We start from the raw sequence: 13,802 nt of genomic DNA, 5'->3' as shown, positions 1-13,802 counted from the left end.
GAAGAGAATGAGAGGCTAATTGATTTTAGCTCTATAATTGAGGGGTCCTAATGAGCTTTTATGTCTAAAAAAAAATTGTACAAACGGAGATTGAAGTTTTCGTTTGCGCCTAGGAGATAGATTGAGATTTTTTCACTATACTACAAACAATGACTTCAAAATTAAAATGAATGTTGATGACCTCAAAATTAAGAAATTCAAAACTTGATGATATTTTAAACAACTTTAATTCTTCAACTTTTTAATTTTGAGGTCGCTCAAATGTTGTTTGGTGAGGAGGGAGAAAGTGAATGTTTAAGGAGAGAACATTACGATTTGAAAAATAAAAAATTTGGTTCCATAATAAATATACTACTAAACAATTTTAATTTTTGGAATTTTACATTTTAAGATCGTTAGCAGTCATTTTTATAGTGTCAAACTAAAAACAAAAACTTAACTCCCTGTTCGGAAAAAAAATTTACAAAATAAAAGTGAAATCACCTATAATTTTTTTAGACTTTATCCGACAATTAAAGCTATCGATAGAAAAAAAATAAAGAACTTAGAGATCCAAAGATTTTGAAAGCAAAAATTCAATTTTTCAAAAATTCAATTTGTAGATTAAGAAAGATAGATAGGGCCCGAATTAATATTGAAAGCTTAGGTGAAAGTTGAAAAGAAAAATACAAATAAATCAAATCAAATTGTGTTAAAGATTTTTTTTAATAAAAACGTCATGTATTATTCCATTAAGTTAAAAATATAAATATATCACAGAGATTAAAAGGAATAAAACATCTTCCGATACAAACTACATCAAATACAAGATCTACAAATGAAAAAAATAGACCGTAGAGCAATAAAAAGACCACAAAAGAAAGAAAACCTCCACCCAAATGGTGCATAATGAATTCAATCACAACTATTTCAGTCCAGCTTCTATTTAAGCATATATGGAGACCATGTCGAAACCTTATGCCATGCTCTGAGGGATTGCCCCAAGAGTAAAGAGGTGTGGCTTAAGGTTCTCCCTGACCACTCTCTCCCTTCCTTTATGGCTCATTCTGAGGTTGACTGGTTCTTGGAGGGAGCTAGGGGGAAGTTATTGGCCAACATGGTTCATGGTGATATTTTCTTGGCTATCATCTGTCACCAAATTTGGAAGTGGAGGAACGAGGAGATCTTTGCTGATAAAACTGTCCTTATTCCTGATTTATTTGAATTCTTCTCGAAAAAGCTTTCTATTATTACTGAAAGCTTTAAAGGGGATCCCCTGGTCAGAGCTACCCAGAAAAGAGAGGTCCATCTTGTTGGATGGAGTAAACCTTGCGAAGGGGTAGTGAAGCTGAATACGGATGGTTCCTGCCTTAGTAATGGTAAGATTGCTGCCGGGGGTGTTCTTCGGGATTTCGGATGGCGCATGGCTGGCCGGTTTCACTCATAACCTGGGGTTGGGTTCTTCCTTTTCGGCAGAACATTGGGGTATCCTCTCAGGTATCAAGCTCGCTATTAGCCTGGGGGTTAGGAGGCTATCTGTGGAATCGGATAACTTGGAGGCGATCAACAGGATTTCAGATAACCAGGCTATTTGTCTTAAAAGCCAGAATCTTATTAAAGCCATTTTAAGGCTTATCCCTTCCTTCGAGTTCTTGAAGTTCAACCACATCTACAGGGAACAGAACCGGGTTGCGGATCGCTTGGCGGAAGCTGGGCATGAGGGGATATTAGGTGCTTCTACCCTTTCGGATCCTCCCATCTTTCTCTCGTCTCTGCTGTTTGAGGATAGGATGGGGGTCAGCCTTCCTAGGTTGATCCCGGGTTAGGTTTCCTTGTTTGTTTGTTTTTTCTTTTCCTCTCCCTACCAAAAAAAAATATATGGAGACAAGGGTATTATGGAGGTACCGTTAGTTCGATAAAAAAATAAGGTGTAAAAATAGTTCTAACTTTGATAATCACGAGCAATTTTACCCAGACATCTAAAATGATAAATTTTAGACATCATTATAAAATATATATATTTTGTTCCTAAAAGTTGACAAAACTTAAAGATCATCCAAAAATATAACATTTTATTTCTCTCTCATCCACATCACTTTTAGCAAATTAAAAAACTGCTCAAATAACAACTCTAAAAGTTGTCACTATAGTTCTATAAATCATTGAATAATAGATATTTTAATGTTTAATTACAGTTTTTCAGTAAAAAAAAAAGAGATAGCAAGAGTGCCGAAGGAGTGCCAAAAAGTGACAACATTGTCATAAAAAAAAAACAACTATTGTCTTTTCAATGCAAGCAAAGCTCTGATTTTGCATTAGGTGTCTACTGATAAGTCCGTATTTATACACATTTTTATATCTTAATTCCTTAGAATATAGTTTTAATTTAGTTATTTAGGTGCAAGTTTACCTTGTTTTCTGTTTTGTAGGTGTTTTTGAGACTCAATTTCAAATTGATGGTTAAAATGGTGATTCTATGGAGCTTAAAGAGAATTTAAAGAAATTTATCAAGTCTTGTGTTGAAAAAGAGTTATAAATGATGATTTGTCCTAATCTATGCTTATGGATCAAAATAGTCTAAGGTGCTGTTTGATAAAACTGAAAATTAAGTGCTGAAAAAATAAGTACTGAATTTTAAGTGCTGAAAGTATTCAATGATTTAACTTTTATAAAAATATTAGTTGACAATGTTTAATATAAAATGTTAAGTTAAATATTTTGACTTATCAAAATAAGTGATTTTTAACTTAATTAACTAATTTAAGTGGTGGAGAAACAACCGTTATCAAACGCACTTAAACTAAATAAGTGCTTAACATTTTAATTTAAGTAATTAAGTGTTTTATCAAATAAGGCCTAAATTTGAGCATTTAATTGAGAATTGATGACTTATGTTATGAGATTCTTAACATATATAATATTTATGGGATCTTAACTCTGTTAGTATTTTCTTAAATAGTCATAATTAGAGTTTAATTCTAAAAGGGGGTTTCTTTTAGAGTGTAATTTTAAAGGGGAGTTTCTTTTAATATTATTACGAGGAATTAATAAAAGTCAATTTTCCTCTCTCCTGGAAACCAAGAGGCACAATCGTGAAAGCTATAAGAAGAGACAATCAGAATCACATTTGGACACACATAGAGAATAAGGAAAAAATATCAATGGCTCTCCATGCATCATCATTTTTCCATGGCTTTCTAGGTAGAGGTTTTTAGATCTTGAACAATCAATTGGAAGATAATTTTGTACTTAATCTTTTTCATCTATTTCAAGTAATCCATTTCTATTCCGTTCTTGTTTGTATTGCATGATTTAATTGAATTCTTGATTTGATATTTACTTGTAATTGTTTTGCTAATTAGTTGTTTAAATACGTAATCGTTTAATTCATCTAATGCAAGTAGCAAATAACATAGTTAATTTTGGACAAACTTTTAACCTATGTTGTGAATGTAATTGATATGCTTTAAATAATCTTGGTTTAGGGCCCGTTTGTTTTACCTACTGTTTGTTGTTGCTGTTTGCTGTTTGCTGTTACGGTTTGCTGTTGTCGTTTGCTATTATGGTTTGCTGTTTCCTGTTGGAAAACGTTGTTTTTCCAAAAAGCAGAGATTCCCTGCTTTTGTAAAAGGCTGATTTTCAGCTTGAAAGGCAAACAGGAGGTCACTAACCAAACACCTCATGCTGCTTTTCAGATTTGAAAGGCAAAGAGGAGGTCACTAACCAAACACCTAAAACTCTCCCTTTTGAAATGAAAATGCAAACAAGAGCATGAAAAGGAGCAACCAAACGGACCCTTAGTGATTATTGAGTAAAATTTGTATCTCTTTCATACTTTAATACTTTCAATCAAATTAAATTCTGAAGCTCGTTTGGAATTGTTTAATTGATTAGAGAAAATTAATAAACTTTTCTTAATTGTTCAACCGGTAAGAAGAGATAGGTTGTTAATGCTTTTATATAACCATAACTAATTTATTTGAAGGGTTGAAATTTATATTTTATGTGATCGATGATCAATTGGTTCAATTTAAAACTCGAACGAAACCTCTAGTTGGAACATTTCTCATACATATTTCTCATCTATTTAATTGTTTCTCCTGATTTATTATTTCTTGTTATTTTCTATTTGTTGGATTCTACAAACCAAAACCTCCTTTTATTTTTAATTGTTAATTTTGAAGAGTTATAATTCTATCAGTCTCTATGAATTCGATCCTACTCCACATTTACTATAGTTTTTGGATTCCAATAGTAAGTACTATTTGTTTTTTGGTGAATTCAACACTCATCAAAAATAACATCATTGCCGTGAAAAAACAAGCAACTCTTGTCTTTTCAATACAAGCAAAACTCTTATTTGGCATCATTGCCTACCAATTAGATCTTAAAAAATCACATTTTTCGTGATTTAATAATAGAATTGGAAATTAAATTTGATGAAATATTTGGATTTTTTTTGTCCAACTCATATAAAATACAGTATAATTTTTTAATTTTTTTCAAAAAAAAGTTTCACATCTATTTGTATGGTTGTGATTTGTTACTAATGAGTAATAAGATGACGCACACGAGAAGTGTAGATGACACGATTCGTGATTGAGAAAACAGTTTGATAAACTATTTCTCAAATTCACCCAACTTATCAACATTAGGGATTAATTTATTATTTGATGCCAACGTTGATGTAAAATTGTACCATTTTAAAATTACATATTATGAGTATTTTTACACATTATCTCTTGAAAAAACAAAGGTATACTTTAATTCTACTTCATAATATGAGATTATGAAGTATTTGAAATGTTTGTTACCTCTAATTCTCAGTTTTTCATAAAAAAAAAGCATATAGTTTTGTTAGTTGGAGATTAAAATAGTAATAAATATGTGGTTTATTTTGGTTTAAAATCTTTATGAAATGGAGTGGAGACATTGTTGTAGGTACCCTCTACCTTAAGTTAATATTTGCATTTAAAGCTACTATTATTATTTCATGTTGGTGTCTCATCTATTTATTTTGGATGCCTTATTTTTAAAGATGCTTTTTATGCCATTTATGTTCTCAAATTAAATTCACAAGTTCAATTTCAAAAAGGATTAGTGGAAGTACTATTAGCATGTTTGGTTGCTATTTTTTCATGTTCTTATTTGCATTTTCACTCTAAAATGGAGAGTTTTAGGTGTTTAGTTAGTGACCTCCTGTTTGCATTTTATACATAAAAAATAGTTTTTTTACAAAAGCAGGGAATCACTGTTTTTTTTAGAAAAGAAGCTTTTTCTAATAGCAAGCCGTAACAACAAACAATAAACAACAACAAACAGTAGGTAAAACAAACGTACCCTTAATAAGTTAGGTGGTGTTTGGTTGCTCATTTTCATGCTTCCGTTTGTCTTTTCACTTCAAAATGAAGTGTTTTAGGTGTTTGATTAGTGACTCCCTACTTTTTGGAAAAACGATTTTTTCCAACAGCAAATCGTAACAACAAAACAGTATGTAAAACGGACGGGCCCTTAAATAAGCACAAATTAAGAAAACTGTGCAATTTTAATTATTTTTAGGGTATTGAATTTTGTATTTTAAATTCAAAGCCAATCATTTAGAATGAACAGAAATCTTACATGTCAATGATAGTATTAGAAGAAGAAAATTCTCCATGAGGAAAACAATGGTGATATTGCCACGAAATTCAACTAAAAATTGCAAATATAAATATTACTAAATCCAATTTCATAGGTCAAAAGAAATTGCTAAGAAATGGTCATGCATTTCCTAAAAATAACAGTGTTTTTGTTCCTTAATTGTCACATAAGTTGAATGGTTGCAATTGATTCATTCTGTTTGATAAATGAAAGCTTAATAGAATATAATAAAGGTTCAGCAAAAAAAACATGATATGTTTTAGAATATTAAGAAATTATCAAAGTCATGATTGTAAATTTCAGAACACTTACACTAAGGATTTCCTTAGTTTGGTTTAACTGTCCATACATATTGTTTGATGTTTAGGGTTGTAATCTAAGTAGAGTCGAGTTTTGGCATGTCCATGCTCAGTTCGACACAAAATAGATAGATTCAAGCTTAATATTATATTCAAGCTCAGTTCATTAAGAAAATTATCTGATCGTGACGTGTTCACGAGCAACTTGTTTATTTGTTCACGAGTTTTGCTCGAGAGTAGCACGTTAATTCTATTCACGAACTTTGCTCGTGAACAGCTCATTAATTATATTCAGAAGATACATTGTTTTGACCTAGAAAACAACAATTTTACACAAAACTACATAGTTTTGCATTCTCCTTCGTAGAAGTATTATTATTAAAACAATAATTGAAACGAGCTTGCTCATGAGCATGTTTATGAACATTGTAATCAAGTTTTCTCATGAGTTTGTTTACAAACCTATAACTGAAGCTGCTCACAGGATTTCAAGCAACAAAGCGCAAGTTCATCTCCTTTACAAATTGAATCTCAAATGTGCTCAAACTCTGCTTGTTTATAAATAGAGTCAAACACAGTCGAATTTTTATCGAGGCAAATGTGCAACTCAGCTCATTTATAATCCTGTTGATGTTGTTGTTGGTAACAAACTTACTGTTGCTGGCAGATTTAGTTGATTTTCTCGATTCTAACCAAACAGTTCTATTGTACTATTTGAAGTGAAAAAACAAAAAGTAATTACGAAAAGGAAACCAAACGGACAAACTTCCATTGAATAATGAAATAAAGGAGACAAAAGAAATAGTAAGAATCAACTAATTTTCACAAGTAGATTAAACTTTCTGACATGTTATAGATAGTGTACATACAACTGTTTATATGATTTTGCTTTTGTATGAAGAAGAATGGGAAGGGACTTTAACTACCCAGATTAAAATGAATCGTTACAAAGGGGAAAGAAAGATAAAAAAAGCTGCAAAAGATCAAAAACCCTAAAAACTTCATCCCCAAAAGATAAAAAAAAAAATATTAAAAAAAAAACTTAAAAAATATATATTAGAAAAGGTTATGAAGGTGAAGAAACATAAGTTTGTGTTACTAATGAAGAATGCTTCTTCTGCAGCTTCCCTTTTAACTGTCTAATCTTCGCATCCACTCTTGCTGAGAATCCGATCTTCGTTACTTGTCGAGCCTTCGACCGTTCTCTTCTCCACATTGTTTGATCTTCAACATCCTTCTTATAATACTTGATTTCTTGAATGATATGATGGTCCATTGGATGCATACATCTTTGGAATGATATGTGAACCAAGTATGGTAAGTTACATGTAACTGTTACTAAGAAGATTGAACACCAATATAGAGGTGCCGGAGCTAGAGCTTCCACCAATATTTGGTACGCGTTTCCTGAATAGATGGGGGATACCATTCCGTAAAGCAGGAGGAACACAAACCAAGCACAAACACTGCCCCACACGAAGACGTGTTGAATCCATGTAAAATGGCTCATTGTAAGCGCAATCTGGCAGTTGACAGCACAGATGATGCAAGTGAACATTGTTGTACCCACAGCAGCCATGTCGGCAGTTTGACCTCCAGGACGGAAGGCTTGGTCGAAGAGGATTATGAGATTTAGGAAGAAGATTATTACAGAGGAGTAAAGGCCGTTAGCCATCCATCCTAATATTCTATACCAGTCGAAAAATAGATTCTTTGGTCCTTGCTGATAAAGTGCTGGGAACTGCAAAATGAATGATGCATAATGAACATCTATCTCAACTAGTACAAGGACCGAAACGGCTTAGTCGAGATGGTTTTTGCAAAATGAGACTAACCTGTAAACAGACTTCAGAAGAAACATCTTGTTCAAAAACTCCAAGAGAAATAACTGGCAGGGAGGTAAGGACAACATTGAATAATAGCATGAACCAGTCATCGTAAATTGATTGCCCAGAAAATGCCGTGAATGCTTCGAAGTAGAACAAGGTGAGACCAAATGCTATATTTTTGTAGAAGAAATAGCAAATCTGAATAAGAAAAATGCAAGTTTAATGTGCATTCATATGGAGCTTTTTAAATGGTTGTATCTATGCAAACCAAACTCATGAAATAAACAATCGAGATAGCTAGTTTTTGACTATTACCATCTGAGCAATTCTCTTGTAGCACCAATGTCCATGAACCACCAGAAGTCTTTCTAGAAACCGAAATTGCGAGATAGAGAAATCACTAGCCATCACAGCCTATAATGAAAATTGCAACATATGTAAGGTTCAATTGAACGTCAAGAGGCACTAGCACGTATAGAAGAAGAAACCTAGATGCTTCGTTTTTCCTTTCAAGCAATTCACAAAATCGATCTCAGATCTCAATAACATCACTAAAAGAGGATAGAATGCACTGTCGATGACGTATGTTATAAATGCAGTTCAAGCATGTTTGCCTTTTCTTTTCCTGAATATATGCATACCAGGCAATAACACCATAAATAGAAAGGGAAGAGAGAAGCTTTATTCACATTATCCTAAATAAATGAGATTTGAATGGTGCAACGAAAACAAGTCCAGATGGAATTAAATAAATTGTTAAAATTATATTATTTAAACAGGTTTGTGATGTAGGAATTAGACACTTCACTAACCTGCATACCTTCTACCCCGCTGATGCCAACACCAATATCAGCTTCTTGTATCATTCCAACATCATTTGCACCATCGCCGATTGCTAAGGTTGTTCTTCCAGTTCCCTCTTTCACTAATCTCGTTACCTGCAAACAAAGAAGAAAGAAAAATTGTAGACAAGTATTACATCAAGGACTTTGCAATGTGCAATTGAAGTCCAGGAAGAAAAATGACTGATTAGTTATGCCATTAACTGCCTAAGAGGATTATACCAGTGCTTTCTGCTTGGGAGATACACGACAGCATATGACAGATGCACAATCAACGGCTAATGCTAAGAACAGAAACTTCATATCATCATCCAGAGCATAACTTAAAGTTTTTCCATCAATAATTAACGCGAATGCAGCATGTGGATCTTTTTCTAGCTTAATCATTTGAGAGGCATTGGTGATTTGATTCAAAATATTGTCTTTCACAGCCTGATCAGTATAGAAAAGCAACACATTTTGAATTAATGATGTTAATAAAAGTTTCATGTAAATGAAGTCTGGTACTATCTTGCCATGTCAAATAAACCTGTTTATTATCTTGGGCTCCCATATCTGAATTTGTCACAGTAATACAAATCTGCTTCATTCCCTGTCGGAGCAAACTGCAAGCATATCTGCATCACGAAAACAAGAGGATTTCATTAGCTTGACAAGGAAGCAATAGGAATTAAGAGCAACTGTGACATTATTCTGAAAGGAACTAACCCTATATTAATTGCAGTTTCCATTTTATCCCCCGTCAAAACCCAAAGCTTGAGACCAGCTTGTGCAAGTTTATCTATGCACTGGGGCACCTGAGGAGGAAAAAATGAGAGTAAGTACCTCAAAGTGAAACAATTAATGGCTCTAAGGCAACAGTTACTTGTACCCCTCTTTGTAATTTGTCCTCCACAGCAGTTGCACCCACAAGAATCAAATCCTTTTCCATCATATCTGCAACTCTCTCGAGCATTGCGTCTCGATCAGAACCTACGGAAGTCTTGGCTTTTGTAAACTCACTGTTCCATGCAGAATACTCAGACTCTTCAAGCTTCTTGTAAGCAAGTGCAAGTGTACGCAATCCCGCTTCTCCATATTCGTTCAAATGCTTCGTAGTAGTTTCCTCGTATGTTCTTCCATTCTTTGCTAGCCGATCAAAAATTATGCTGTATAATTGAAGCAAAGGAGCAGTGAATGACAGAAGCAAGTAATTTGAAAAAATTTATTCCTTTATTTGACATGTTAGCTCGGATGCAGTATAATAGGAATCAAAGAGATCAACCACAAAAATAGCAAGTGTTATTAATTATTATTAATACATGATTGCTGGTTTCTTCAGCACTCATACTCTTCATATAATATGAACTAAATAGACAGAAAATTAGCAGTCTAACCTGTCAGCACCTTTGCACATGAGTAGAATCTGTCCATCCTCATCCTTGATTATGACAGACATTCGCTTCCTTTTGCTAGTGAATTCCAATAAATTGAGAATTGTGTACTCCCTGCAACATTCCCAAGATATTGGGAATTAAAAAATTCAAAGGGCAGATGAACAAAAAAGCCTCAATAAAAAGATAATTTGTTAATTTGCATCCCTTGCCTTTCAACAGGTTGTCCAGAGCTAGCATATTTTTCACGGATAATAACACTTGATTGGGTTCTTTTACAAAATTCAAAACCAAATTCTCTTGCCGCAACAAGAAAGGACCCTTCATCTGGAGACTCTGCTTCATATGTATAATTGCCAGTATCTTCATTAAACTCAGGTACAGCACTCTGACAAATTGCTAATATGCGGAAAAATAACATGAGCACATCAGATTTGGGCTCCTTCACCCAGTTCCCAAGCATCAGGCGGCTGTCCTGAAAACTGAACCCTTTCAGTGCTTGTTTCTGATCCTTCTCTTCTTTAGAAGTAATGACAGTCTCTAGTTCAATTTCTGAAATTCCACCATTGTTGTCCCATGAGTTTCGTGTATTGCTAAACCTGGAAGGATTAGATTCTCCCCCCTCATCATAGTCCATCGCAATCTGCTTTGCTGCGGCAAGTTCAACTTCACTGGAACAGGTACCATATGCAGTGCCAGCAATGGAACACTTCAGAAAATCCATCTGATTACAAGTCAAAGTGCCAGTTTTATCAGAGAGTATAGTGTCCACCTGGCCCAACTCCTCATTTAAGTTTGATGTCCGTGCTTGAGCTGTATTGCCAGTTTCTTCGTCATACATTTGCAAATCTTCGTCGATGAACTTTGCTTGACAAACTTTCACTACTTCAATTGAAACATAGAGAGAGATGGGTATTAAATACCCATAAAGGATGAGAGCAGTGATCAGATGAGCTAGACCTGACTGGAGAGGTTTGTTAGGATCATACAAATCCTGAGGTTTTGATGGTTGCATATACCACCAGTTTGGCATTTGAAGCTTTATCTTCACTGCAAAACCAATTGAGCTTATCATTGATATCAACAAAAGGAAGCTGAAAAGAATATATATAATTTTGTCCATTTTCCTTTCTACTCTGCTCCTCTTGGAAGGGGATTTTGTCGAGTTTTGCATGACTTTACTGTCAAAACCAGTGAATACCACAACCCCATATATAAATGTTGTATTCCTGAGCTTTGAATCCCTAAGGAGTACCTGACTAGGATCAAGAGGATAAACTTGACGGTCAAGCTCCAAATTACCAATGAAGGTGTAAAGACTGGGATTAGGGTCTTCACATTTTATTGTTCCTCTGAAATCCTTGAAAGTCTCATCATCGTCCATGGATAAGGTTACCTCCAAACCCCTCTTCGGTTTCAAGTTTGTCTCCCCATCTAAGTTCATAGTCTCTACATAGCAGATCCCATCTTCATAACTACTGGACAATAAAAGCAAATCAGCTGGAAAAAACTGATCCTTTTCCACTTTCACCACATCACCAACCATAATCTTCTGCCATGCTTTATATTCAAAAATTCCATCCCCTCTATGGACCATAGCTTTCCTAGTATTAACTTTCATATCCTGGATAAATCTACGCCAATCTTCTAAAGCTTCCTTTGCCATACTAATACCAACTACAAAAGCCAAAGGGAAAATCATGCTTACAGCAGAAAATGGGGCAACTGGAGTAAGTGAAAGAATTGCAGCCAAAAGGAAGTAAATATTGGCAACCCGCCGGAATTGCTCAAAGAGCGCCTTAGGCAGGAAAGTAACTACATTATATTTGGTGGTGGATATATAATTTGAGCAATATTTCAAGGGCTTTTTCCTGTGCAATCGCGATTGGTTGCAATGGACGATTCTGGAATACCCAGGACCTTCAACTGGATGTGGCGCCTCACCATTTTCTGCCCTTGGTCTCATGCATGAAAATGGGTGAAAATGGCTCCGCCGGAGCCTTGCCCTTATCCTGCCTTTCGCCATCTCTCAAAAGCAGTTTATAACCGGCGTCCAAACACCAGAAAAGGCAACCCCCAATTTATGCCTTCCACAGGAGATGCCAACCTTCTCCCTTATGTTTGCATCATCACTTTTTTCCAAAGCCTGAGAAAACAGCGAAATGAAAATCTACGAAATTAGCTGAAAATCGTGTAATTTTGACGAGATTCAAGATAAAATAACGTAGAGCAATTTCAAAATTAACATCATTAATGCACTGAGATTCAAATAAAAAACGGATCACGTTCAAATTAGCATTCAAATTTCATCGCGCGAATAAAGACAAAATCAAACAAGAATTCAAAAATTAACACAGAAGCATAAATCAAATTCACCGGGAGCTAGAAAAAATAAAAAAAGATCCAAACAACCTAACATAAATCATAAAATTTCACACACCACCACGACGTCTAGAATCCCCAGCATTATCACCCAAACAGAAAAATTTCCACAATGACTCAAAAAAAGAAAGAAAAAGAAGAAGAAAATCTAAAATCACATCAAACATTCTCCACAAAAAAAGAAGAGACGTCCCGCAAGCTAAAAAGTAGCAGACAAAATCGAATGTAGGAAAAAAAGAAAGAAGAAGAAAATGTCACCAATCAAGAGGCAGGTCCATAAGAGAGAAATTGAAAAAAGAAGCTGAAGAGTAGCAGATCAGAATGAAAATGGAAAAGAGAAAGAGGGGAAAAAACCTGAAAACAGAGGAATTGAAAAATAGATATGTTGAAGAAAGGAGAGAAAAGAAGAGAGAGAAAGGGTTTTAGGAAGCAGCAGCAATAGGAGGAGGAGGAGAGAGAAAGAGAGTCTCTTTCTTTCTTCTTCTTCTTTCTCTCTTTGGCTTTGGTTTTGGGTTTCTTCTTCTTTCTCTCCTCTCCCTCCCTTTGTTTCTCTGTGATCTCTCGCAAGTCAGAATCAATGCCAGGAATTTCCGGGGTGCCTTCACTTCTTCTTATTATTATTAACCTCTTTCTTTTTTAATTAATTACTATTTTAAAAAATGCACTACATCCATTTTGGTCCTTAAACTAAAACTTAAAATTCAATTAAGATTCTAAATTATCAAAATCATCAATTAAGTTCCTAAACCAATCAACAATCATCAATTAAGTCCTCGTTCTATTTTAAAATCAGAAACTGTGAATATTTGATATAGACTGTAATAATATGTATATTGATTCAAAATAGGTTTGGAGAAGAAGATCTGAAACTGTTTAAATCGAATGATATTCGATGAAATCTTAATTTATGGTTTTTGTTTAGAATGGAAATTCGATTTATAATATTTTGTCAGTTCGGAAATCTGATTAATGATTTTAATAGTTTAAGATCTTAATAGAATTTGAAACTTTAGTTTAGGAAGTCAAAATGATATTATGTCTTACACCTTCTTCCTTTCTTTTCCTATGACCTGTAATTTAATTTTAGACCCACCTCGTTCCATTCTCAAACTGTTCCTTCATACTCGAGGTCCCACTTTGTCCTACGTGCCACCTCTTTTTTTATTTACCATTATTTAATTTCATTGTTGTCAGCCGGCCATTAAATAAAAAAATAAAAAAATTTATATGATTTATGAATAATGTAACATTTTTTTAATTATAGATGATGTATTGTGTTTTACACCCCCACTAACCAGTCGACCTACAACAGTATGGAAACCTCCTCCAAACTTGGTTATGAAAATCAATTGTGATACTAAAATTGGAATGAATGGTCATGTAGATAGGGCAGGGTTAGTCATTAGAAATGCGACATGTGAGATTATGGCGTCAGTGGAGGAGGCAGAGCTTCAAGTA

General features: G+C 34.2%; 1 protein-coding gene across 2 annotated transcripts; it reads right to left on the bottom strand.

Moving 5' to 3' along the window:
* Nucleotides 1-6,720: 6,720 nt before the first annotated feature.
* LOC136222968 (probable phospholipid-transporting ATPase 4) lies at nucleotides 6,721-12,931 on the bottom strand. Of its 2 annotated transcripts, none has more exons than XM_066010676.1 (11): nucleotides 12,603-12,931; nucleotides 10,175-12,108; nucleotides 9,966-10,076; nucleotides 9,461-9,737; nucleotides 9,298-9,386; nucleotides 9,119-9,206; nucleotides 8,812-9,021; nucleotides 8,560-8,685; nucleotides 8,063-8,161; nucleotides 7,754-7,945; nucleotides 6,721-7,659 (listed from the first exon to the last, which is right to left on the bottom strand). In XM_066010676.1, the coding sequence occupies exons 2-11, from the start codon at nucleotides 11,986-11,988 to the stop codon at nucleotides 6,985-6,987; spliced, it is 3,681 nt and encodes a 1,226-aa protein (XP_065866748.1). In that variant the 5' UTR covers nucleotides 11,989-12,108; nucleotides 12,603-12,931; the 3' UTR covers nucleotides 6,721-6,984. The 2 variants fall into 2 exon arrangements, with proteins under 2 accessions (XP_065866748.1, XP_065866747.1); XM_066010675.1 differs by having other exon boundaries at nucleotides 12,699-12,931.
* Nucleotides 12,932-13,802: the final 871 nt, after the last annotated feature.

Source organism: Euphorbia lathyris, chromosome 3 (genome assembly GCF_963576675.1).
Source record: "Euphorbia lathyris chromosome 3, ddEupLath1.1, whole genome shotgun sequence".
In the NCBI taxonomy this organism is placed as follows: domain Eukaryota; kingdom Viridiplantae; phylum Streptophyta; class Magnoliopsida; order Malpighiales; family Euphorbiaceae; genus Euphorbia; species Euphorbia lathyris.
The sequence above is the reverse complement of the archived record's forward strand: the minus strand, read 5'-3'. Positions and strand labels throughout refer to the sequence as shown.

What these genes read in the sequence shown, in the direction of transcription:
- LOC136222968 (XM_066010676.1), bottom strand. Translation starts at nt 11,988, where the DNA reads ATGGCGAAAGGCAGGATAAGGGCAAGGCTCCGGCGGAGCCATTTTCAC. An exon ending in GAAACTGCAATTAATATAGG is followed by an intron (nt 9,207 to 9,297) that starts GTTAGTTCCTTT and finishes TTCGTGATGCAG; the next exon opens with ATATGCTTGCAGTTTGCTCC. An exon ending in GAGCCCAAGATAATAAACAG is followed by an intron (nt 9,022 to 9,118) that starts GTTTATTTGACA and finishes TATACTGATCAG; the next exon opens with GCTGTGAAAGACAATATTTT.